The sequence below is a fragment of the Zeus faber genome (genome assembly GCF_960531495.2).
Source record: "Zeus faber genome assembly, chromosome: 9".
In the NCBI taxonomy this organism is placed as follows: domain Eukaryota; kingdom Metazoa; phylum Chordata; class Actinopteri; order Zeiformes; family Zeidae; genus Zeus; species Zeus faber.
The window spans coordinates 3,701,565-3,725,588 of record NC_137197.1 but is presented as its reverse complement, the minus strand read 5'-3'; the positions used below and the strand labels follow the sequence as shown (position 1 = coordinate 3,725,588).

Below are 24,024 nucleotides of genomic sequence, written 5' to 3'. Positions count from 1 at the left end.
AGATGTCGTCTGGGATTCTGGTTCTGGTAACCATGGTGATATCGTTTTTTAATGTTTAATGCCGTTTTCTGAACTTCCTAGACCGTTCTACTGTTAACATCCACATTACTGGTTGTTTCTCTGATATTTATTGTGCGTAAATATCTTATAAAAGAGCCAATAGTCACCCCCGAAATATTGTCAATTTATTGGTATTGAGATACTCTTTAAAGATCTGGGCTAGAAAAAATATTGACAGTTTAACAGTATTTTATTTTTTATTATTATTAATAATTATTCAAATTTGAAGTATGAAGAAATATGAAGATCTTATTTACTATTATCTATTTGTCTTTGCCTTGCAAAGCACTGCAAAAATGGAATATCAAATAGAAAAATATTTTTCTGAAACTAAAATATGGACTTTTTTTTATTTCTTACTATACATGATATTTTACTTCCATAAAGATAACCCATAATTTTCCAATAACCCATGAATAAAAAAACGGTTAAATAAGAATCAAGTGGATGGAGTGGAAAGGATGTAGAGATTGAGGTGTGGAGACAGCAACACAGGATGTGATGGAGAGACTCCATCTCCATCCCAAGAAACTCTCCAATGGAGAGTTTCTTGGGATCATTACAGAAGACTATGTTCTGTTAAAAATAGAAACGTATTAATCGCAACATGTTTTCTCCATGGCCTGATTTGTGTTCATCAGCGTACACGTAAATAACTCCCTCAAAGTGGATAAATACTCGTAAATCCGCCGGCGTGACCCGGGCGTGGCCCTTGCACAGCAGGATCCCGGGTGTAAAACCTCCCGGCACAGATTCCACGTCAAAGAACAACAAAGCACTTTAAATCAAGCTATCAAAGCTCAGCGCGCCGGGTTTAGTAAATCCAGCATTAGACCATTAACAGCTCTTAAAAGGGGATTAAGGAGGGTCTGCACTGAGATCATATCTCTGGGAAATATAAATATGACCCGGTTCCATCCACACTGGGAAGCTGGTCAGCTATTTAAACTTTGTCTGATGGAACATTATCTAACAAACTATATGTGTTGGAATTTGCCGAATATGGCAAATTTGCATACAGTGCTGTAGTCTACAGTACTAAGTCTAAGTCTAAGTATTACAGTACAGTGCCAATATATATACACAACATACACACTGCATCCATTGAAAGGAAGATAAAATAAGTCTAGTAGAAAGTGTTTTCTTTTTATAATAATAATAATAACAATAATAATAATAATAATAATAACATTATTATTATTATTATTATTATTATTATTATTATTATTATTATTATTATTATTATTAGCATTATTATTATTATTATTATTATATCAGCTTTAGAGTTAAATTATAAAAGAAAGGTGTCTACTGCAAAGTGTAAATAAAGTAAAAGACAAGTAGTGTTAAAGTGGATTTACATTGACCATGTCCATATTTAGACTATATTCCATAATAATAATAACTGGTGTAAGTGTGTGATTACTGTGTTTTATTATCGCCAAAATCGGATTTCTCTCTGGGGATTTATACAGTTAAGTTTAATTAAATTAAATTTAATCTAATTAAATTAATTTAATTTAATTTAATTTAATTTAATTTAATTTAATTTAATTTAATTTAATTTAATTTAATTACCCAGCGTGGTGTCAGGTTGTTATCATTATGCAACAATCTGCACCAAACACTGAGGCTCTTTAAAGCGCTTTTCAATCTGAGCATAATAGAACCAGATATACGTTGTGAATTATTCAAATGCCAGATATCTGAAACAAACCATTCCTACTACAGTGATCTGCTGCTGAAGATACTGGAGGAAGTTATCAAAGAATAATAATAATCATCTGAAAAATCTGTCTTTTTTTTTCATATATATTTTAATATATCTTTTAATATACTGATCATTTTGAGGGTCTCCAGTTTGTCTCCTACACACCTGACCCTTAGATGTGCAAATAATAATACTAATAATTGTAATTGTCTTTTCTTTAAAAAAATCTCAATGAATTCATGCAGTTGGGGACATGTGTTGGTCCTCTGTTGCACATTTGAAGTGAATCTAAAATCTTAACAGTGCCCAAAAAATATCATCAATCGCCGCCGTTTAGCAGCTGACTATAAATATTTCCCAATCTGTGACTCGATCAATACTTGGACGTCAGTGACCTCCAGTATCTGGTGTAAGCTGTAAATGTTCTTATGCAATACTGGCTCATTCAGTCACATTTGGCTGCTTGTTTGAGGCATTTCACCCTAAATGAACTCATCCAAAATAGAAAGGAATCAAGCCACCCACTGGAGTGGCCCTGGTGCTCTGCAGCTGCTCGGTTCAAGGTCTTTTTACCTTATGAAGCTTCATTAAACCTTTTAGAATGTCCACGTCAAGCCGCAAGCAGCGACGACCAGGTCCTCCAAGTGCAGGTGTCGGTGGGACCCGATCATTCCACCTGGAGGAGTTGGCGAGAGTAGGGAGCATGAAAATGACCAAAAGGTGACAAGGAAGTCACGTAAACGGTGCTTTTTTGTTTTTAAAACATGAAATTCAGCGCATTGCCACGCCCACACTGTTTGACAAAAACTCAATCTTTTAACTTTTTTTTTTTAATCGTGAAGGTGTCTTTAAAATAATCACTAAGTTCGAAGTCATTCCCATAAATCACCTAGGAGGAGTTTGCGAAAGCACAAAGCATAAAAATGACCAAAAAGTGACTAAGTTTATACATTTAATCCAATATGGCCGACTTCCTGTCGGGTGACGGTCATGGCGGCAATATCAGGTTTTTTTTAAGTCTAGTGATGTTACGTAAGTGTCCCGAATTTCGTGGCTTTTTCGTGGTAAAAAGTGAATAGGTTTGATGTTTCGAAATTTTCAAGAGGGCGTGGTCGGCCATGTTGTCACGCCCACGCACGGGAACCACAGAACACAGCGCGACACGGGAGCGACCCGGGGCCTGGCTTTTCCACCTCCTCAAGGGCCCCCAAAGGCCGACTCCAAAAGGCAGAAAAACAAGGAGAATGAACAGAGCGATAACGATCGGGTCTTAAGACCATAAATGTAAGAACCATCACACACGCTGGTGATCTTGGGTGATGGGTGTGTATTATGGGATGTATAGGTCTTTATAACAGGATCCTCGCTGTTTTCATGACGTCGATGTGTTTTCGTGGTTTTCCCGCCTGCTCCCCTCGAGATCCTGTGACTTCAGACGGTCACAGCGATAAGGAACCAGAATAACATGGAAGTGACTTGATACAAAGATATTAAAAATAATAATAATAATAAATAAATAACTATTCATTGTGACCCCGACCTCTACGAGCAGATTTAGAAGACGGATGGTGATAATATCATTATCACTTTCTATATTTCTATGATTATATCATTATTACTTTCTATATTTCTATGATAATATCATTACTTTCCATATTTCTATGATAATATGATTATTAATTTCTATATTTCTATGATAATATCATTATTACTTTCTATATTTCTATGATAATATCATTATTAGGTTCTATATCTCTATGATAATATTATTACTTTCTATATTTCTATGATAAAATCATTATTACTTTCTATGTTTCTCTATAAGTACGGCCCTTGTAGTGATTTCAGTGCTGTCCATTGGATTCGATATTGACGTTTTATTTTTCATTTTAATTGTGGTGTTTTACATCATTGTGGGTTTTAGTTTTTCAGTGTGCTATAAAAAGCAGAAATCTAAAGCTACAAATGATTTCTTTTCATTGTATATCTGTCATTCTTGAGAACTGGGAGATAAAATGATTTATTTTGTTGTTATGAAAAGTTTAAATAATGTCAGTACTTTATATAAGGAATCAATAATCTAAACATGGGGCGGCTTGGCACAACAAACCAGTATTTTTAATTGTATCTCAGACATTATTTTATTTCATATGATGAGATGTCTGCACTGGACCTGAAAAAACGTTTTATGACAATATTCATTTTTATATAATGAGAAACAGGAGTTTGTTTTAAACCATAAGCATTGAAACTGAGCATTTCTAAAACATTTTGCTCTTTTTTTCCACCTTATTATTCATCCAACTTTTCCAGCAGAGTGTAATCATTTAGATGTAAATCCCTGTTGCAGCGTTGGCTGTTTTGACCTCTTGGCTCTCACGCTGAACTCCTGATTACACTTGACCCCGGTGGCGTTTGGCCGTCGCCCGAAAGGGATTCAACTTTGGACCTTTTTTCTTTTTTTAAATGCAGCAGCTTTCCCTTCTTTAAACATTCATCTTTGATCCGTTCCTCAAATAGCAAACGCTGATCTATATTTGATATCACATGGAAACATGGCTCACCCTGCGGTACAATGCGTTCAGCTTTTTTTCCTGCTTTCCAAAAAGGCTTCATGCTGCAGGATCCACCTCTCGGTCACATTTCTCCATTTGAATAAATGTTGACTTAACAGAAGAGGAAACAGGAGCCGCCTGGTTCTTTGAGGACGGCAGCGTGAACCAGACTGAGCTGTTCTCATCACGCGTTATGCATTTCTATCACCTTCTCAATACTTAGTGCTCAATGCAAGGGAGGAGCGCACGGTCACCAGGTGTGAGACGGAGGAGTAGGTGAGACAGTTGATTTGGGTTTAGAAGTGGAAGGTTACTACACCTACATCACGAGGTGACTCCACCTACATCACAAGGTGACTTCAGCTACATCATGAGGTGACTTTGTCTACGTCACGAGGTGACTTTGTCTACGTCACGAGGTGACTTTGTCTACGTCACGAGGTGACTTTGTCTACGTCACGAGGTGACTCCGTCTACGTCATGAGGTGACTTCGTCTACATCATGAGGTGACTCCGCCTACATCATGTGTTTGTGTCACAGGGATTCCAGCCCCGTCACTGTGAACCCAGGTTCCGTGTGAATCTGAAAAGGTTTCACAAGAACAATCAGCCGCCGGTGACAGGAGGAACCCAGCGTCTGCTGATGTGCTGTGGTCAATGATTTCCTTTCAGTTTGTGAGAAAATAAAGTGAAATAAAGGAGGAGCCTCAACAACCGTGCGTCTGGGAACCTTCAGTCTGGTCTTTTTTTTTTTTTTCTTTGAACTCCCGTCACGGCGTTTAGCGGCTTTCTATAGACGGCTTTACTGCAGACAGACAGACAGACAGACAGACGCCTTGGCCCACGGCTCTAATTTAATTACAATATTGGAGCACACTGTTAGTCGTCATCGTAAGTTCATTCAAGTAGGAGAATGAGCTTAGTCTATTATAAGACTTCAGTAATGATAATACTTCAACTTCTAAATGACCAAATCAAATACAACAATACTACTACTACGTGCTCCTAATTCTAATAATAATAATCATCGTTCAAAACCTAAATAAACATTCTTATCCGTCCACATATGCTGACTATGCAGTACCCTGTGTGTGCTGTATAGTAGACATAAAAAGTAAACAAAGTAAAAAAAATAAAAACTTTCTCTCTGAAAAGCCTGGATATCAAAGTGATTTATTTTATGCACCCATACAAACAGGATTATCAATAATAATAATAATAGTTTACAGATCCTGCCACCACCCCCCTACTACTAGGAGGAAAAGACTAAATTTGAGATTATATATATATATATATATATATATATATATACACACAATTTTATTTTTTTTAATGAATTAAAAACACTTGGTATGACAATGCTGCATGGACACACATTCCCTCTGGTGGACACATAGGTTTGTAATCAATATTTTGTATTTCCTGTTCCAGTGTTTCCCAGTTTTTTTCCACAACAGTGAAGAGGCAGGAAAATCAAAACAAACACATTCAAACTGTATTTACAATTACAAACATTTGAATTACAACTCACCGAGCCACAGATTCTCCGAAATGCACGATTCCCCGAATCACATCATACAAAAAGTAAGGGCGTAGCTCAGGAGGTATGTGGGTCGTCTCGTGATCAGAAGGTTGCTGGTTTGATTCCCGGTTTTTGACTCCCTAACTGCCGTCGTTGAGCTGACGTGTGACGTGCACTGCTGCATCGATGTGAGGCACGGACGTAACGTGATTTGAGTAGTCGCAGGACTAGAAAAGGGTTAAACAGAGCCATTTTAACACACACACACACACACACACACACTGGGTGGAAGTAATAATTACAACTACTAGTAATTTTACTTAAACAGAAGTATTTATAAAGTGATCTCATCTAATCCAGTTTTAAACAAAAGATCGCTGCGCACAAAGAAAAAAAAAAAACATTGGACCACCTCTCGAGTAAACTGTCATTTAAACTTATCAGTCTCATTTCATTTGAGAGTTGCACTTTGATAATTCACCTGATAAACAACTGAGCTTCGATCCAAATCTTTATCACGAACAGGTTTTAGGTCTCTTAAAGGAGAGCTTCACAGGTGTTTCTAAACAAAATGCAGTTTTTGTTTGTTTTCACATGATGAATTAAGGTCAACAGTGTAGTACATGACAGTGTGGTACATGACAGTGTGGTACATGACAGTGTGGTACATGACAGTGTGGTACATGACAGTGTGGTACATGACAGTGTGGTACATGACAGTGTGGTACATGACAGTGTGGTACATGACAGTGTGGTACATGACAGTGTGGTACATGACAGTGTGGTACATGACAGTGTGGTACATGACAGTGTGTACATGACAGTGTGGTACATCTGGCACCTCAAGCTACTGTTGTAGTCAAATGTTTCCACATTCTTTGCCCTCCTCTGCGTCTCCTCTGCATCTCCTCTGTTCCGTGAGGAGGTTCTCAGGGGCCTGTGGACTGCGCGTGTTTCGTCTGCGTTGACAAGGCCCTTTGTGTGTTTTTCTCCCTGGAAACCGCCTCGTGTGGTCGGTTGAATTTGTTCTTGTTTTGTTTTTGTTTAAACAGGAAGGTGAGACGTGGCGCAGCAGCTTCCTGTGCTGAGGAAGAGTCATGTGAACATGAGGCGGAGGAACAACCACCTCTCCGTGATCAACATGGACCGATGGGACGTGAACCCTCAGAACATGGAGAGCGACGCCGGTTCGATGGCCGTGCGGCCCTCGCCCTCCTGGTCAAACAGGAACTGCCGGAAGACGTTGAACACGAGCTCACGGCTCAGAGTGAACTTCTCCAGCTCCGCGTGGTCGACGGGAAGCAGGAAATGGAGGCGGAAGTGAGCGACAACCGAGCCGTTCCTGTGGGCGCAAGACACATTATAATAATAATAATTTATATGATCATTTATACTTTATAAAGGGTATTTTTATTTGAATATATGAGTTGTTGTTTTTTTAATATATCAAGTACAACAATAAAGTTGTACAAAAAAAACAACAAAAAAATGAATAAAACAAAAACATATCCATTCAAATTGTGCAGGCTGCAAAACAAATACAACTCAGTATTGTATATATTATAGTATTATGGGCGCTTCCTCATTTTCATGTTGAGGTTTTTAAGTCTCCCTTTTGAAGTTCTGGAGTGAACAATATAATTTGTGTGATTTACCTGAAAGCGAAAATCTCAGCTTTGGAGAAATAGCGTCCCAGGGCTGGAGAGGAACTGTACAGCTCCCTCAGCTGGAGTGGAAATATATATAAATAAATATAAATATATATGAATATATACATAAAAGCAGAATTCTACATGAGGACCAAACGTCTCAAAACACTCCATCACTGCTGCTACGTCAACGACTTCCCACTGCCGTTTGATTTGTGACAGTACGGTGAAGCTGTTTTAGAAAACCAGGCCTCAGCTCCCCATTGGACAGTTGGAACCGCATGGGAATCCAAATCAGAATCAGGTTTTAATGTCCAAACATGTTGACACGTAAAAGGAATGTGACTCTGCTTTTCAAGGATTCTCGGATTCGTCCAGAACAAATAAAAAAACAATCATTCAAACTAGCATCAAAATATATCAAACACAACAAAAAGCCTGCTGTGATCCGATGCATCCCAACCTGCTCCTGCAGCTCCGCGGCGAGTTCCTGGCTCTGATTGGACGAGGGACTGAGCAGCTCGTCTGTGAAGTTCTGATTGGTCAGTCGGAAGGTTCCGCTGAAGTTTCGCTGAACCCGGAAGGACGAAGAGTCGAACTCCTCGTCAGCGTCGCGGTGGATCACTGGGCAACACGGAGCAGATATTAAAAATGAAAAAGAGATAATTCACTGTCTTCATGATCAGCTTAGCTATCAATCCTAATAGGAATTAGAAATAATAATAATAATAATAATACATTTTATTTGTTTTATTTGTTTTTATTACACCTTTCAAGGTATTCAAAGACACTTCACTTCACATAAACAATAAGAAATCAGATAGTAAAATACAGCAATGCATTAAAACAAGATTACAGGAAAAAATGGCAGAATAATAGCATTTAATTAAAAAAAACAAGATATATATAAGTCATAAAGGAAAGTGTGAGAAAAGGAAGAATTCTAAATAAAATATAAATATAAAACTCAGTATCTACTTAATTGATTACGTCAATATTTACATTAAAAATAAATCCTTAAATAATTTTTATTTAAAGTGTAAAACACATTTCCTCAAACACGATTGTATTTTTTTAATATGAATATCTAAATGATGGATAAAACTGATAAGAACAAAAACAATTCTTTGAGGCTTTTAATACGGTCAAAGCCCTTTGGTGTAATAATGAGGTTTCAGAATCAGAATCAGAATCAGAATCAGAATCAGAATCAGAAATACTTTAATAATCCCAGGGGGAAATTACTTAAACTTACTTAAAATTACTGAAATTACTTTGGTTCCTATGAAGCAAATAACTTCCTTTAAGCGTCTTTCTGAAATGTTTCATGATAATAAATATGATATTTCATGCAAATACCCGAGCACAAGGCGAGTGAGATGCCAATGACAGCGAGGAGGAGGAGGAGGATGAAGATCATGACCATCCAGAGCCGAACTTTCCAAAAAACCACCTCGTTCAGCTCCCTCCTCATCTGCTGCACGGAGATCAACTGCGGAAGATGAAATTAAATATTAATGATGTAGCCCAAACATGATACAGAATACATGTCTATGTCTTATGGTTAGATATTTGGGTTTGTTGTAAATTGACATAAAAAAAAAATATATATATATATATATATATATATATATATATATATATTCTATTTACGATGAATATCTCTATCCTTTATTCTATTCTGATTTCTTCAGATTGATCAATATGCAGAATTCGTTTTATGGACCAGCCGCATTTTGAAATAAAAATGGTTGTTCCCATACATAGATAGATAGATAGATAGATGACATGTGACAAAATAATTAACAGTAAATAACAAAATATGACAATAAACCTAATGATAAACAATAACTATAAACCTACAAAGTAACAAGAAAAAATACATAAAAACTGGGCGATCGAGTGTAATTAAAATTAAATAAACCAAAAATATATACCAAAAAAGAAAAACAATTAACACTACAAATGTGTTAATGTACACTAGATCTAACGATAAACATTAAATGTAAATCTATAAAATTACAAAATAAATAAACCAAAAAAAAAAAATATATATATATATATATTAAACAGTGAACAAGAAAATAATTGTCAACGTACAGTAAACCAGAAGTCAACTAGAAATCATAATAAGATGATAAGATATCATAAGCACTTGTCAAAAGTGATAATAATAATAATCTTATAATAATAATAATAATAATAATAATAATTCAGTAAAAAAACGTATAATAACTATAAATGTAGAAGTCTCCTATGCACCAATAACACGTCAACACGTTTAAATGGTAAAACAAACAAACAAGGTTTAGGGCAGAGGAAGCAAAACTTCTATTATTGGAAGATTATAGTCAAGACTTTATCGCAATGTCAGCAATATCACATTATTTTTACTTTCCAAACCTGTTCATGGGTTTTCTTTGTGGCCCGTGCAGATGAACCCGGAGGGACCGGGTTCTGCGTCGGCACCGTGTGGACGGAGACGTTTCCTCCCAGAGTTTCCCCGTTACTTTCAGGTGCCTGAGAGGGAAAACAGAGCTGGATTAAAGGAGAGTGGGGTCGGTATAGATGAAGTACTGTATGTTAAAAACAAGCCACATGCTGTGAAAAAGGCCTTTCTATTCAGTTTTTTACTTCCTTTCAATGAGCTTCCACTTGTAGTTCCATGTATTAATAGTAAAACATCTTCAAGTGGTCATTTGTGAGATTAAATGAATGAGATTAATAAAAAAAAGAATAATCCTATATTTGATATTTTATTTAGCTGCCACTTGAAAAGAAACAGCCGTTCAATGTGTTCCTCTATATGCTGTTTTCCAGTGTTGGTGGCAGGGTCCGCCACACACGCAAAAAGTGAAAGGCAGCTCAATAAAGTAGATAAAGCAACATAACTGTGGATATGGGTGAACAATCTTTGAAAAAAATAAACAAAAGTTAAAATTAAAAATCAAAACCATCTTGAGTGACAATGGAAAAAAACAAAACAAAAAAAAAAAAAAAAAAAAAATCAATGGACCAGAAGTTTGGGGGAAAGAAAGTGACGTCTTCCATTAGAAACTGCAACGTTTCCAGTGGAATTCTGGGAAACATAGTAATCTACCAACAGACCATCTGACGGATTACCACTTTCATGTTCATTACCAAGAAAAGAAGAAAAAGAAGAACTTGGGAGGAAGTCATGCGGTACTGTATGTTTACGTCTTTAAAAGTCCGCTCATGTACACTCAGACATTATGGTTCTGCACCGGCTGTTCTGCTTGGTTCCATGAAGAACCGTCACCTGCTGAAGAAGCTCTTTGTCTAGTGGAAGGTTCCTCGTGTTCCTCACATGGTTCTTCCTGTTCAAAGGTTCTTTATCCTTATTGTAATTGTTGGCTATTGTGTGATGGCACTAGATCTGGGAAAATAACCACACCCGTGCATGGCGTGGGCGACTAATATCTGGTATTATGAAAGACTGTCAATCAGCCCGGACAAAAATGGCAGCTAGAGAAAAACACCAAGCACGAGTGGCACGAGAGGAGGGCAAAGCAACGGCGCTGAGACCCAAGGTTCTTTGTGGAACCAACAGCGGTTCTTCTACGGCTTCACCATGAGGAACCATTTTCTCTTCCGGGTCGGGACCTTTGTTTTTCTATTTGTATTAAGCAGATTATTTGAAAATAATTTTATGTTAATAATGATAAGTAAACATCGTTTTAATTTTTATTTTGACAAGTTTAACTTAAATTGAACTATGGCAATTTGGTTCTTAAGGAAGCGATCTTCCTATTCAATGGAACTGCAAACAGGTTCATAACACAATCACATTATATCAGTTTAGTAGATTTGATTATATGATATAGTATCATATAATAAAATAACGACCTAATATTTGACATGATGCAACGGTGAAATTTTTGCACACACACACACACACACACACACACACACACACACACACACACACACACACACACACACACACACACACACACACACACACACTCAATAAAAAAAGTATATATTCTGTTTTATTTTGAAGTTGTTCTACTTTGTATGCAATGTACAAAAACTTGAAAGAAAAAATAAGGAAAAAAAAATAAAAAAAATAAAAAGAAGAGAGTCCTGATTTTCTATAAAGATACAGATCACAATGAAAGTCGAAAATCCAAGACGATCAATATCACATTGAAAACATTTTGTCTGTGCGACCGTACTTTGTCTGATGCTTTGATAACGCTTGGGTTGGAGAAAACAAACAAACCCCACTTTAATATCAATTGACTGTTATCTTCAGACAGATATTCATCAGGCAGAAGTATAATGGTTTAATATTATCAGGCTCCTGATTTTTTTCTGGATGACTTTAACGTCTTTAAATATTAAATGTTTTGATGAGTAGTTCACCTGTGGCGTGAGGAGTGGATGTTGTTCCACGGCACATCCTTCCCCATTGGCTGCCGTCAGCTGTAGAATTAATACGGTTCAGCATTAGAATGACATTTAAAACAACAAACAGGCTTTAAGGATTAAAAAAAACGTACACAATAACAGAGTTCAAAGTTGGATTCTGAACTTGGATATTTGAATTTATGAGCACATATTGAAATAAGCATTTATGGTGCGCATCTTTCATGACTACCATGATTAAACCTGTTTGCATATCACCCACCCTAAAATATAAATACTCAGCATTATAGTAAAGCCATGACCTACTTCAGAAAAAGCACATTAGTCCAAAGCGTCAACATGTATACATCATTATTAAAGACATAGTGAGGGTCGACTGCTATTCTTTGTGGTTGTTTTGTGTTTTTTTTATTGCTGTGTTTGTGGGTCCTCTGAATACAGCAATACTGAATTACTGCATTTATTTCATTTGTCATTCGGCTTTAAGATGCAGTCCCATATAAGTGACATTCTCAAGTTAATGTGCAGGAATGCAGTATAACATACAAGTATGAACAAACATACATACATCAACATACATCAACATACATACAACAAGTAAACATGTAAAACCAGTCGTGGTGCGTGTGTACCAGAGCACTGGAGCAGAATACAAGTGCATTCATTTCTATTTGTTTTGTTTTGTTTTTTGCTTTTCTATTCCTACTGTAGTCTATGGTGCAAAGTGTTGTTTGCTCTTATTGAATGTTCTTATTGAATGTTCTTATTGAAATGCTCTTTTTCTTATAGACATTGTTTTCGTACAGCACTGAGCTGCTTTTCGCATGAAAGGCGCTAAACAGTATAAATAAATACTTTACTAAAATACTAAAAATACAAAAAAAAAAATAATTTACATACAGACTGGCCTAGTTGGTAAAATGAAAGAAAGAAAGAAAGAAATCTGCAAACTATAATAAAAACGCATTTTTCCACCTTTTAAGTTGGACTTGAACGCACCAGCCAAGCCCAGGACTGGACAGTGTCCAGTCCTGGGCTTGGCTGGTGCGTTCAAGTCACCTCGGAAATCGGAAAGAAACATCTGTTTTTGACTGAGAAGAACTGGGCCGGCTTATCATATGGACCCCAGAGATTTATTGTTAATTCCTATTTCGGATTTGTGAAACCCTTTTGACTATTTTCGACAACATATTTTTTAATTTTCCGCGTTTTTACTTGACATAAGACTAGAAACTAGAAAAAAAAAAAACTTTTGAAAAACCACCAAACAAACAGGTGAAAGGTCTTGTTGGAAGGGGCTCACCTGGTTATTATCTGAAAAATGGCCGTTCCGGGCATTCCCGTTCTCCTTCTTGAGCGGAAAAATCTGCAGCTCCATGGGCTCCATTGCGGCCTCACCCAGTTTGGGAATTAAAACACGCACTACGCTAGTCCCGTTCAACCCGGAACTGACCCGGACCGGGCCGGAGGCATGTCCAGCCCGCAGCCCGCCGTGGGGAGCTACCGAGCCGTTAAACCTCGACTTCCCCGGGGACGGGTCACATCCAACGCTCGGCCGGGACGCTTCTCCTTCCTCCACTCCTCCTTCCGGAGAATCGTCCCCGCAGAGAGGAGACACCTGGAGGGCCCCGCGGCAGGTGAGTTCCAGCGAGTTTCGGTGGTGACGTCACAGGATTCGTCTGGAGCAGGGGCGGGGCCGGGGGGGGGGGGGCAAGGCCAGGACGAAATCCCTAATTTGAAAATAAATAAATAAATAATGCCAAAAATTAAAACGGACAAGAAAAAAAACATAAAGCAAAACAGAGCGATAAAAACTTTTGTTTTAAGGGGGAGGGGTCCAAAGAGACACGTGGCGCACGTCGTCGGACAGAATATGACGTCATCAGACACCTGCGTCAAGGCTCCTAACTCTCCCCGTCACATTTATCCAAATCATCAATCATGACGAGGTGCATCATTTGCCCCAGTGACGTCTTATTTGCTTATTTAAACTTGTATCACACACACACACACACACACACACAAACAGTGTGATGGTGTTAATAGATTGGCCCTGGGCGAGGCTTTGATTTGAGCTTTAGTTGTTTGTAATATTTGTGTGTGTGTGTGTATGTGTGCGTGTGTGTGTGTGTGTGTGTGTGTGTGTGTGTGTGTGTGTGTGGAATGATATTAAGATTGGCCCTGGGCGAGGCTTTGATTTGAGCTTTAGTTGTTTATAATATTTGTGTGCGCGCACATGTGTGTGTGTGTGTGTGTGTGTGTGGAATGATATTAAGACTGGCCCTGGGCTATAGGCTTTGAGTTGAGGTTTAGCTCATTTACAATATTTTGCATAAAAAGAGGTTTGATCTGATAAGATTGCAGCAATGAGACGCTCCTTAACCCATCACATTAAAGGAACTGACCCTTTAAAGTGTTCAACCATCCTCTCATTACTCCTGATTTTAATCTTTTACCAGCCGACAACCAAAGCCACTCGCTATAACATTTGAATTTTTAGAACAAATAAACAGTTTATGTAACGTCCTAAACGAGCAGACTCAGACATGGAAACCTAACCAAACTATACAGTTCCACGGGACTGACGTGACGAGTTTACATGGTGTATATTTGATCATTTACTCTGCACGTTGTTCTTTCTAAACATGTGAGCGGTGTTTAAAATTCACTTTGGTTGCAATCTCCACATTCTATTCACAGATCACACGCGCGCACACACACACTTGCACACGCTCGCAGGAATATTTGACATTAAAGTACATTACATTATGAACAACTTCAATGACAGAGTAAACAGCAAAGACAACATGCAAGACAGCGTAAAACCACGGGTCTCGGGAAATAAAAAACAACAAATATCTCCTGTTTGGACATGAATGCGTCACGGTGACGCACGTTTCAGCCAAGGGGAAAGGCCTAAACAGAGCAGTGAGAACACTCGACTGACTTCACTTGACTGTACATTGGTTTATTTCCAGTGATTGTGGACGTTTCCTCCACATGAGCAGCAGAGGGAGACAAGAGGAGCGGGGAACCCAATTTAAAGGACCACGCCGGTGGTCAAATTGGACTTGAGCCCTTTCACGAGTCAGCGCACACATCTGACCAGTTTCCAGGTTTTCAGATCTATGTTCTCAAAACGAAAATAGAGACAATATTTCAAAACTAAAAATGACAGCGGTATGGTCCTTTAAAGGGCCTGTTACAGAGGAATCTGAAGCAATAACATCCGTAAAACTAAACAGGAACAATAGTTTTTTCACCCAGGCAATCATTTAATTGCGAGGAATAATACTGTTTTGTAGATTTTCTTTCAGTTATCTGTCATCTGAATAACTTAGAAACATTTATATCTTTGGTGTCTTGCTGCATGTAAACAGGTACAGTTCACGCTGTGGCAAGTCCTCCTTGCTGCAGTGCATCCTGGGAAAACTCCTCTTCTCCGTCGCTGCTTCCCTCCTTCGGTTGCTGCCGTTCCGAGTCCCGGGCCCCCGCTGGGTCCTCCTGCCCTGCGATCGGCCCCTCTTCTCCGATGGCGTCGCCATTGTCGCCCTGCGACCCTCCGCAGTCCCAGTCTCCCTCTGCGGGGTCTTTCAGAGAGGGCGGGTTGGTTGGCGAGACCCCCCGTTCGCGTTCCCGGTCCTGGTCCTCGGAGAGACTGTCCAACGCCGTGTCCTCGCCGCCGTTCTTCATGGGGCTGTACAGTTCACACGGTAACCCTGCCCCGGACCTCCGGTGCTGCCTGGTGGGGGGGCGCCGCTTGAAGGACAGGCGTGCACGTGTCTGCGTGGGAAGGATGAGAAACAGGAAGGTGGAGGGTTAGGCTTTCCAACATGGCTGACACTTGACTTCAACCCTTGAGACCCCCCCACTTAGGTTTAGAATTTTTGTGTGAAGTGGCCCATGTGTGGACCATGAGGGGACCAGGTGTGGACCAGGTATGGACCAGGCATTGACCAGGCATGGACCAGGTATGGACCAGGCATTGACCAGGCATGGACCAGGTATGGACCAGGTATGGACCAGGTATGGACCAGGTATGGACCAGGCATGGACCAGGCATGGACCAGGTATGGACCAGGTATGGACCAGGCATGGACCAGGCATGGACCAGGTATGGACCAGGTATGGACCAGGCATGGACCAGGCATGGACCATTTGTGGGCAAGGTATGGACCAGGTATGGATCAGGCATGTACCAGGTATGGACCATGTAGCCAGGCATGGACCAGGCATGGACCAAGTATGGACCATGTTAAGACAATGTTCGGACCAGGTATGGACCAGGTATGGACCGGATCTGGACCATAGATAGACCGGATAGACCCCTGTCCTCATCTGGGGACTGGATCTTATCCTATCTACTATGTATGAGTTTTTATGCTTACACTGCTCCTTATATAAGGAAATTGCACTGAATCTATTGCTTTCCTTTTCACAAAGTGAGACCATTAGGAAGTTACAAATTCCCTTTTCATTGTACATGTACTCCATTGCAAAATGATGACAATACATTTTTATTGAATTGCATTTTGATAACAGCAAATATTTTCCCTTATGGTTTCCGGTAATAACAAGCAGTGTCCAGCGGTAATAACGCTTATACCCTTATACTTTCACATCCTAGCGGACACAGGAGCGCCGGGTGCTGCTCAGAGCTGCAGGTCTGGACGGGGGAACTAGGCTAAGGGGATTACACCTTCATCCCCCTCCCTGCTGCGCTCGGGCTCCACCACGGCATCTCCCCCAGGCTTATCTGAGGTCTGCTTATCACCGGACACAGAGCGCCTGCTGTGAAACATGTGTCAGCGGGCGGAGCCATATGTGGCGCGGTGATGTCACAGCTCGCTGGGGAGATGGCGTGAGAAAGGCCTCTCAGGGTCTTAGTATGAGTGCTGGTTGGGGCTCGTTGCGCTCAGGACGTGATTAAGGCGCTCGCATTTGCGAAGTCGCCGCGAACAATCGGATGTAAAACACCAGGAGAGCAACAACGATAATCTCATAATTTGGTTGATGTCGTGGATGATGTTGTTTTTGGAATTTTAATGGATCCATATGATAAAATAAAAACAACCTCTGCTTAACACGGCGCGCCTTTCGGAAACCGTACTCACTCAACGCCAAATTCTGTCATTGGAATGGAAAATAAACCTAAAAAGCCAAATTACTGAGCTTTGAGCATTGACACAGGCTCAACCGGACTAGTAAAAAAAAGGTGAAGGTAAACCAACATTTTATGAGAACTTTAACAATATGAATACTTTTGTCTTTTTACTCAGATTTCTTACGGCCAACTCGCACTTGTATCTGGTTGAATTTAGAAATACGTGCTCAGGCACTTAAGTTCCAGGTTGCTCCAATGGTCCATGTCTGCCTTGATTGTTTCTCGCCTCTCATCTAAGTCGTGTTGGACCAAAGCGTCCGATCAAAGGATAAATGTAAATGTAGAGCGATCGTCTCTTGAGTTTTAGGATCCGGTTCGACTCCAGATGTTTGAGGAACCAGCTCGCCATCCCCCACCAGGCCTGCAGCTCCGGGGCCGTTTACCTTGTTGATGCTGCGCAGCGGGGCGCCCCCGGGCGGGCACTCGAAGCTGGCGGGTTCCTCCTCCTCCGTGGAGAGCTGGGAGTGTGTCAGCCTGGGGCTCAGGGGCGTGCCCGGCGGGGTGGTGGTGGCGGTGGCGGCGGCGGCGGCGGCGGCGGCGGCGGCTGGGGGGGGCAGCGGGGCGGCGGTCGGGGGGGACAGCGGAGTGGGCTGCAGCTTCACCTCGGGGCTCTTGGGCGACGGCAGCAGAGCGGTGGGAGACAGGGCGAGGTTCGCCTGCAGGGAGAGATGGTTCAGAGAGAGTCTGACAGGACCGTTCCACCCCCGGTTTGAGTCTCACCAGCACCATTTGGAAAGATGCAGAGAAGTGGGTGACGAGTCGCGGGTGAGGAGGGGATGTGTAGATTCCGTAAAGTATGAAAATGGATCTTTTAAATACATTAAATGGAGGTGAAGAAGAGCCACATAAAAGCTTTCTGAGCATTAAGGTTCATTCATCTGCGTCATAGAGATTACTCTCCTGTCATTTGATGTCCTGCACCGATTCACCGTCTAACAGTGTCGCCTGTAGAGCTCCGCCCGGTGACAACCTACCTAATCGTAAACATAAACCATATACTTTACAACCTTATAACCCTTATAACCTTATTACCCTACCTGCACCGGGGAGAAGAAGAAGAGTGAAAACCTGCAGCCCTTCTGTCCCATGGCTGCCCACCTTGAGCGCTTCACTGATAAAGAATACAGTGTGCGGCTCGCATCCGCGGCAGAGGACAGCGGCCCCTGATCCCATTAGCTCATCAATCTGAGCCGATTGTGTGGTCATCAGGGTCAAGCCACGCCCCCTTCGCCCGGCGTCCACTGGCATCAAAGCACCGACACTGACTGGCCAGCAGGGGGCAGCCACGGGCGGAGTGCCGGTATCGTACTTTGAAATGAAACTTGTGTAGAACGTCATGTGGAGATTATTTTGGAAACATTTGTGTCGCTTTATCAGTGATGACGTTCATAAAAAAATTGCTTTACTTTGCAAATATGTTAGAAAGTATTGCAACTTGTGCCAAGTGAACCAAATGTATTTAATTACTTGCATTACTTGTGGGAAAAAATTGTTTTACATACATGTAAATATATAAACATATAAAACTATTGTTATAAAACTATTCAGAATCCTACAAGGCTATGAAATGAACATTTTTAAAAAGTATGAGATCTTTCTGTATATTATATATTATATTGTATTGTATTGTATTGTATTGTATTGGACCCCTGGTGTATCGTGTGTTCCGTGTGTGAGTGCTGTCCTCTTGTAAAAACATATTTTTAATAATTTGCTGTTCCCAACTTATTATTATTAGTAATAGTTAAAATCTTCGGACAGAGGTTTGCTATCATGCTTCACTCTTTTAAGGAAGAGGCAGCAGCGACTTGCGTGATTGCCTTGATTCTTTTTAAACGCACCTTGTAATCTTTAAAGCTGATTTAAATGAAGATGTTCAATGTGCAGAAGCATGAAAACATTGTGTTTTGGGAAGGAAATGTGACATGCTGTCCTCCCAATGACCACCATCCCCCTTATAGTGGGATGATTTCCTGCTCTCCCCCCCTGTTGATGCTCTAATACGATTCATATCCCACGCACCCACCTGCAGCTTCTCAATGATGGAGCTGTTCTTCACCTTGATTCTGAAGGGATTTGGGGACATGATGGCGGGTTTCTGCAGGAGGAGAACGGCAGAACAGAGACTTAAATCTCTTATATTTGCAGCTTGGGAGTAATCAGCTGTGTTTTTATTCATTAAAGTGTCTGTTTCACAGCTGTCACACGCAGTCACACATTATGAGACACAAAATAATATTTGGAAAAGGAGGAAGAGCAGGTCGAACCCCGGACTCCTCTTCCTCGCTGTCCGGCCTCGGGCTGCCCATCCTCAGGGAGCACGGCGGTCTCCTTCTGTTCAACCTCTGCAGAAGAAACACAAGAAGAGCCTTCTTATGTGTACAAGCCTGAGGGATTCACATCATGACGTGAAGCCAAAGGAGAAGCTCTACAATATAAACAGTAACATAATTCTTACACCCAAATATTTTCCCAAGGGTCCCAAGATTGAGTCTTTTTGTAGTTTCTTTGTAGGATGACAAGCCTCGAGTGTGCCTTTTAACCATAAAATAATTGTTTATTTTCATTGAAAGTCGACGTTACATCTTGCGTCAACCTTTACCTTTACTGCAGCATAAAACGAAACGTGCCAAAACCCAAACAGGACAAATCGGTTCCAAATGGAAAACACAGGCACACAGCAGCAAATGTGTCAAAAGTCTGGCATGCGATTTATTTACATTTCTGCAGAATGAAAGAAATTATAATAATAACAATAATAATAATAATAAATGCTGATTTTCACATTTCGTTAAAACATCTTTAGATTATCAAAGAGCAGTTTTTTTTTACAAAAAAAAAATATGTTTATGTGACTTGTTCAGATTATTAGAATTATGAGGAACAATACCTCTTCATTTGAGGCTGGTGCTGGTATCACGTGACCTTTGAACCTTCCCGCCAGCTCAGCCACCGAAGGCTTGAATGGAGAATCTTTCTGCAAGAGGGAACGGGACATTATAATGGGCAACCAAAACCTATTGTACATTATTATTACGAATTTCAATAAATTGTTCTCAAAATAATTTCTGATCAATGCAATTCATTCTGATTAATGCAAAGTCTTACAGATGTCACTTAGTGCAAGGCATTATATGCAAAATGGTTTCCTCACATAGTCAACCAATCACACTAGAAACATGAAGAGACTAGGAACAGACCTGCTCTAGCCAACGTTACGCTCTGGATGAAGTCGTTTTAAACAAAATCTAATATCACTGTCGTTCAGAACATGTTTGGAAATACACGTAGACACACGTGGTAATGTAAATTTCCCATTTTTGGAAGCATGATTTAATGTATTATTATTTTTTTTTTTTTAAGACGTTTGCCCCATTGAACTGCATGGAAGCACAGTGAGAAGCTGCAGCAGAGCGCTGAGTTGGTCAACAGTAAAGCAGGTTGTCCTCTGAATAGTTAGAAATGATGGAACCAACACGACCCGGGCTGCAAAGCGGCAAACCGGTCCGTTAAATCAAACCATTTAAGCATCATGCATTATGGATGAAATATCCTTAATGCATGATGAATGTCCTTTCCTGCCGAAATTTGAGGCTATGAAGCGTTCTACTGTTGATACTTGAGCACATTGTAATCTCATTTATTTAAACCATAGAATGTTAAATGGAGGATTTTCCACGGTGTGATGTTATTTATATTCTACTTAATTATGGGAGACAGAGAGGGTACTTTTTCTACCACCCCGCCCCCACACACACAAACACACACACACACACACACACACACACACACACACACACACACACATGAACGCCCACACCCACGTGTACACCCACGTGCACACCCGCCGCGGGGCCCAGCTGCGGAGCATCACGGCACCATGTGACAGGACGGAGCCGTTGCTGTCTTGGCTCTTATCTCCGCTGGCCGCTCCCTCTCTTTTCCCAGGTCGCTCGTTGAACCTCCCTCCTCCGCAGGAGCCCCCCGACGAACCCTCAGCTCCCCCACTCCCCCGCCGCTCCGAACACGCCGAGGCACGCCTGCCGAGGCAGCGCACGCACCGGCTGAAACACAAGGCGCGCGGTTCGATTCCCCCCGTATGCCAGTACGTGAACGGGCGTGGAGGTTGTTTAGGCTCTGGTGGGGGACTCTGTGTTTGGTAATGCAGTTCTAGGGCGTTTCCCGCGCCCCGTCACCGTCTGATGTCATGCTTTTCGGCAGTCTCCCCCCCTCTCTCTCCCTCCCCCACCCCGCTCTTCCCCGTCTCCCATCCTCCAGCCGGTCCCTCTCTTAATGGCCACTTAAAAAAAAAAAAAAAAAAAAAAAAAGCCCCACAATTTCCCAGCTGCCAAATGTGAGACATTTCCTGGGTGTGGACCCTAAAAAGCTCCTCACCCGCCTCCCCCGTCCTCCCCCACTCAACCCGCCATCGCTTTCCGCGCGACTTTGCCTGCAGCCGTGGAAACACTGATCTCCCACAATATTACAACGGAGCTTTACAGCCGAGGCATTCCGCACTCTAATCACACTCCTCAGCCCAATCCTCCATGTTCCCAGGATGACCTCACCTCCTCACCCCACCCTCCTCACCCCTCCTCACCCCTCCTCACCCGCCCCCGTCGCTGGCTCGGTGCCTCTCTTAACTGATGCCTCTAATCCGTGCCCCGACCCGTTTCCTGAGCCGTCGCACGGCTCCGTCTGTGATAAATACTAATCACCAGGGACCACCCAGCCCTCCAGCCATTATTTGGAAACCCCTAATTGTTGAAAACTCTTTCCCGTTCTGTGGAAGAAAGAAAAACAAGCGGCTCCTTGAGAGGCCGAAGGTTCTGTTCGGAGCCGAGCGGCGACAAAGGACGTTCCGCCTTGTTTGGCTTAATCGGCGCGCCGAGGATTCTGGGTAGAAAAAAATGAAGAGGTTCCTCCTTTGCCCACATTCTCCTTCCTGTCTATAAACAGCCCATAAGAAGCGTGGCCCTCATGGGGGACGTTCACCAGCGCGCACAAATTAACATTCAAGAGCCGCCTCGTCCTCTCCAACAGCTTGCTTTGTTTTTGTGACACTGGCAAATAATGAATGTGTTCAATTGATGAAACGTACATTTATTGACATTATTCTTTCCGTATTATAAAGTTGTTATTAAGCTGGGCCTCACATAAGGTTGGTCGACCAAACAAATATGATGCTTAAAATGTCAAATAATCAGAGCCAATTTCACGTGCTGCCCCAATTTCACGCCCCATTTCCCCATCGGGAAAGGAAGGAAGACCGCGGCCGACGCTGCGCCGCCCCCCGCCCCCGATACAGGAGAGCGAGAGGGAATGCGGCCGCCGCGCCAGTGGAGGAGCCACCGGGCGTCAGGAAGCTGAGGTCACTCTGGTTCCGCCTCAACGAGACGGCGCCAGCGCAAGGAAATGATGTTTTTATTTGACGTGAGCGGCCGCCGCCAGGTTGGAAAACACAGGCGTCACCGCTTTACCGAGAACCGTTTTTTACGAGGTCTGAAACATTCGGTGCTAAAGCCGGTTACAGTAGTTGTCAAAAATGTGCGGTGGCCACCGTGGAATCAGCGTAGGGAGTGCGGCAGCGAGGGGCCGCGGAGAAGCTTGACATAAACCAAATGTCCGCCTGCGCCGGTCTTCGCCGGTCTCCACGCGGACACGGACGTCCGTGAAATCCTGGTGCTCTCGCTGCCTCTCTCGTTTCTCTTCCCCGTCCGCCCGAAAAACGGCCTTCTGGGAGCTGGAAACAAAGCTTTTGAGAAGAGGCCTCCCAAGGGCGGAGTTGTTTTTCCCAAAACTCACAAGACGCAGCTTCTTGAAAACGATGCCGCCGCCTCCACCCGCCTCCTCCACCCGCGTCGACGCGGTGTAGTTCTCTGTGTCTCCACCAGGGGGTTGAACGTGTCTCCAGCTTGAGGGACGGCGTCCGTACAGTGTTGTGTCTGAATGTTGTGAAGACGCTCAACACGCTGTGCGCCTTATAGTTTTATATTTCTATATATTATCTTAACTATATATCTAATAATAATATGTATAATTATTTATACATGTTATCGCCCCCTACTGGCCCGGAATGCTGATGAGAGTGTTTGAAATTGTTTCTGCGTTGACGTGTGGACGGAGACGTTTGTTCTTTTTCTCTTGTGGACGAGGCCGAAACGTCTTTGTTTCGATTTGTCGTTTCCCAAATGGGAAAACTGAGTAAGTAAGGAACGGAAACCAAAGGGACATTTCACCGACCAAAGCCTCTTGTTTACTGTAAAGCCGAGAAGGTCTTTTTTTTTTTTCCTCTTAATTGAAACTGAAAGGACGTGAGACACACACACTTGAGACTCCAGATGTGTGTGTGTGGGGGGGTGGGGGTGGGGGTACGTGGAATCTGCTGCAGGGCGTGGGGGGGCCCGTGCTCTATTTCTGTATTTCAGGGGCTCTGAGCCTGGGAAAGGGCCCCCGGGGCCACAGGGACGGTCTGCCTCTGACCGGACCCTTGAGCCATGCGGACAGTTCACAGAGAGAGACCCCCCCCCCCCCCCCCCCCCCATCAACGAGGCACTTTATCTACAATATAATTGATCGTTTTGGCCATTTTGTCTTTCCAAACAAGGAACCAAAGAAAAAAAAAAAGTCAATGTTCCTGAAGCGCCTGACGCATACATCATACTTCTCCAAAGACCACGGTCAAGCTCTTCAAGGGCCGAGCTATTTCTGACCTCAGACTTCCTGGGAAGTTCCCTTTAACTTTGCTTTTCTCACAATGCTGCAGCTGCTGATCCAATCCAGGGACAATTGTTCACACGACCCCAAAACAAACAAAAAAAAAGAAAAAAAGCCCGTTATCCACAATTAATTGCTTTTGCGGAACAAAGGAAAGTCAAGAAGGAATCGAGAGCACCAACTGCGAACGTGCTCCCCTGCAAGCCGCCCGCTTTAAAGGGACATTCCACCCCGGGCCCGTCCTGCGGCCCTGC

The 24,024-nt window shown here is 42.1% G+C and overlaps 2 protein-coding genes across 2 annotated transcripts in view; both read right to left on the bottom strand.

Annotated features, from left to right (window-relative positions):
- Window positions 1-5,500: 5,500 nt before the first annotated feature.
- c15h3orf52 (chromosome 15 C3orf52 homolog) lies at window positions 5,501-13,575 on the bottom strand. Its single transcript, XM_080007104.1, has 7 exons — window positions 13,193-13,575; window positions 11,887-11,946; window positions 9,901-10,017; window positions 8,857-8,989; window positions 7,961-8,121; window positions 7,504-7,574; window positions 5,501-7,190 (listed from the first exon to the last, which is right to left on the bottom strand). Exons 1-7 carry the CDS (start codon window positions 13,274-13,276, stop codon window positions 7,013-7,015), a joined length of 804 nt encoding a protein of 267 aa, XP_079863230.1. The 5' UTR covers window positions 13,277-13,575; the 3' UTR covers window positions 5,501-7,012.
- Window positions 13,576-14,318: 743 nt separating this feature from the next.
- Window positions 14,319-24,024, bottom strand: part of LOC307235111 (capZ-interacting protein) — a 25,872-nt gene continuing 16,166 nt past the window's right edge. Inside the window, exons 2-6 of the mRNA XM_080007096.1 lie at window positions 19,944-20,030; window positions 19,321-19,398; window positions 19,080-19,151; window positions 17,437-17,709; window positions 14,319-15,672 (exon numbers count right to left, since the gene is read on the bottom strand). Of these exons, the coding sequence (XP_079863222.1) occupies window positions 15,277-15,672; window positions 17,437-17,709; window positions 19,080-19,151; window positions 19,321-19,398; window positions 19,944-20,030 (906 nt within the window). The 3' untranslated portion in view covers window positions 14,319-15,276. The remainder of the gene's footprint in view (window positions 15,673-17,436; window positions 17,710-19,079; window positions 19,152-19,320; window positions 19,399-19,943; window positions 20,031-24,024) is intronic.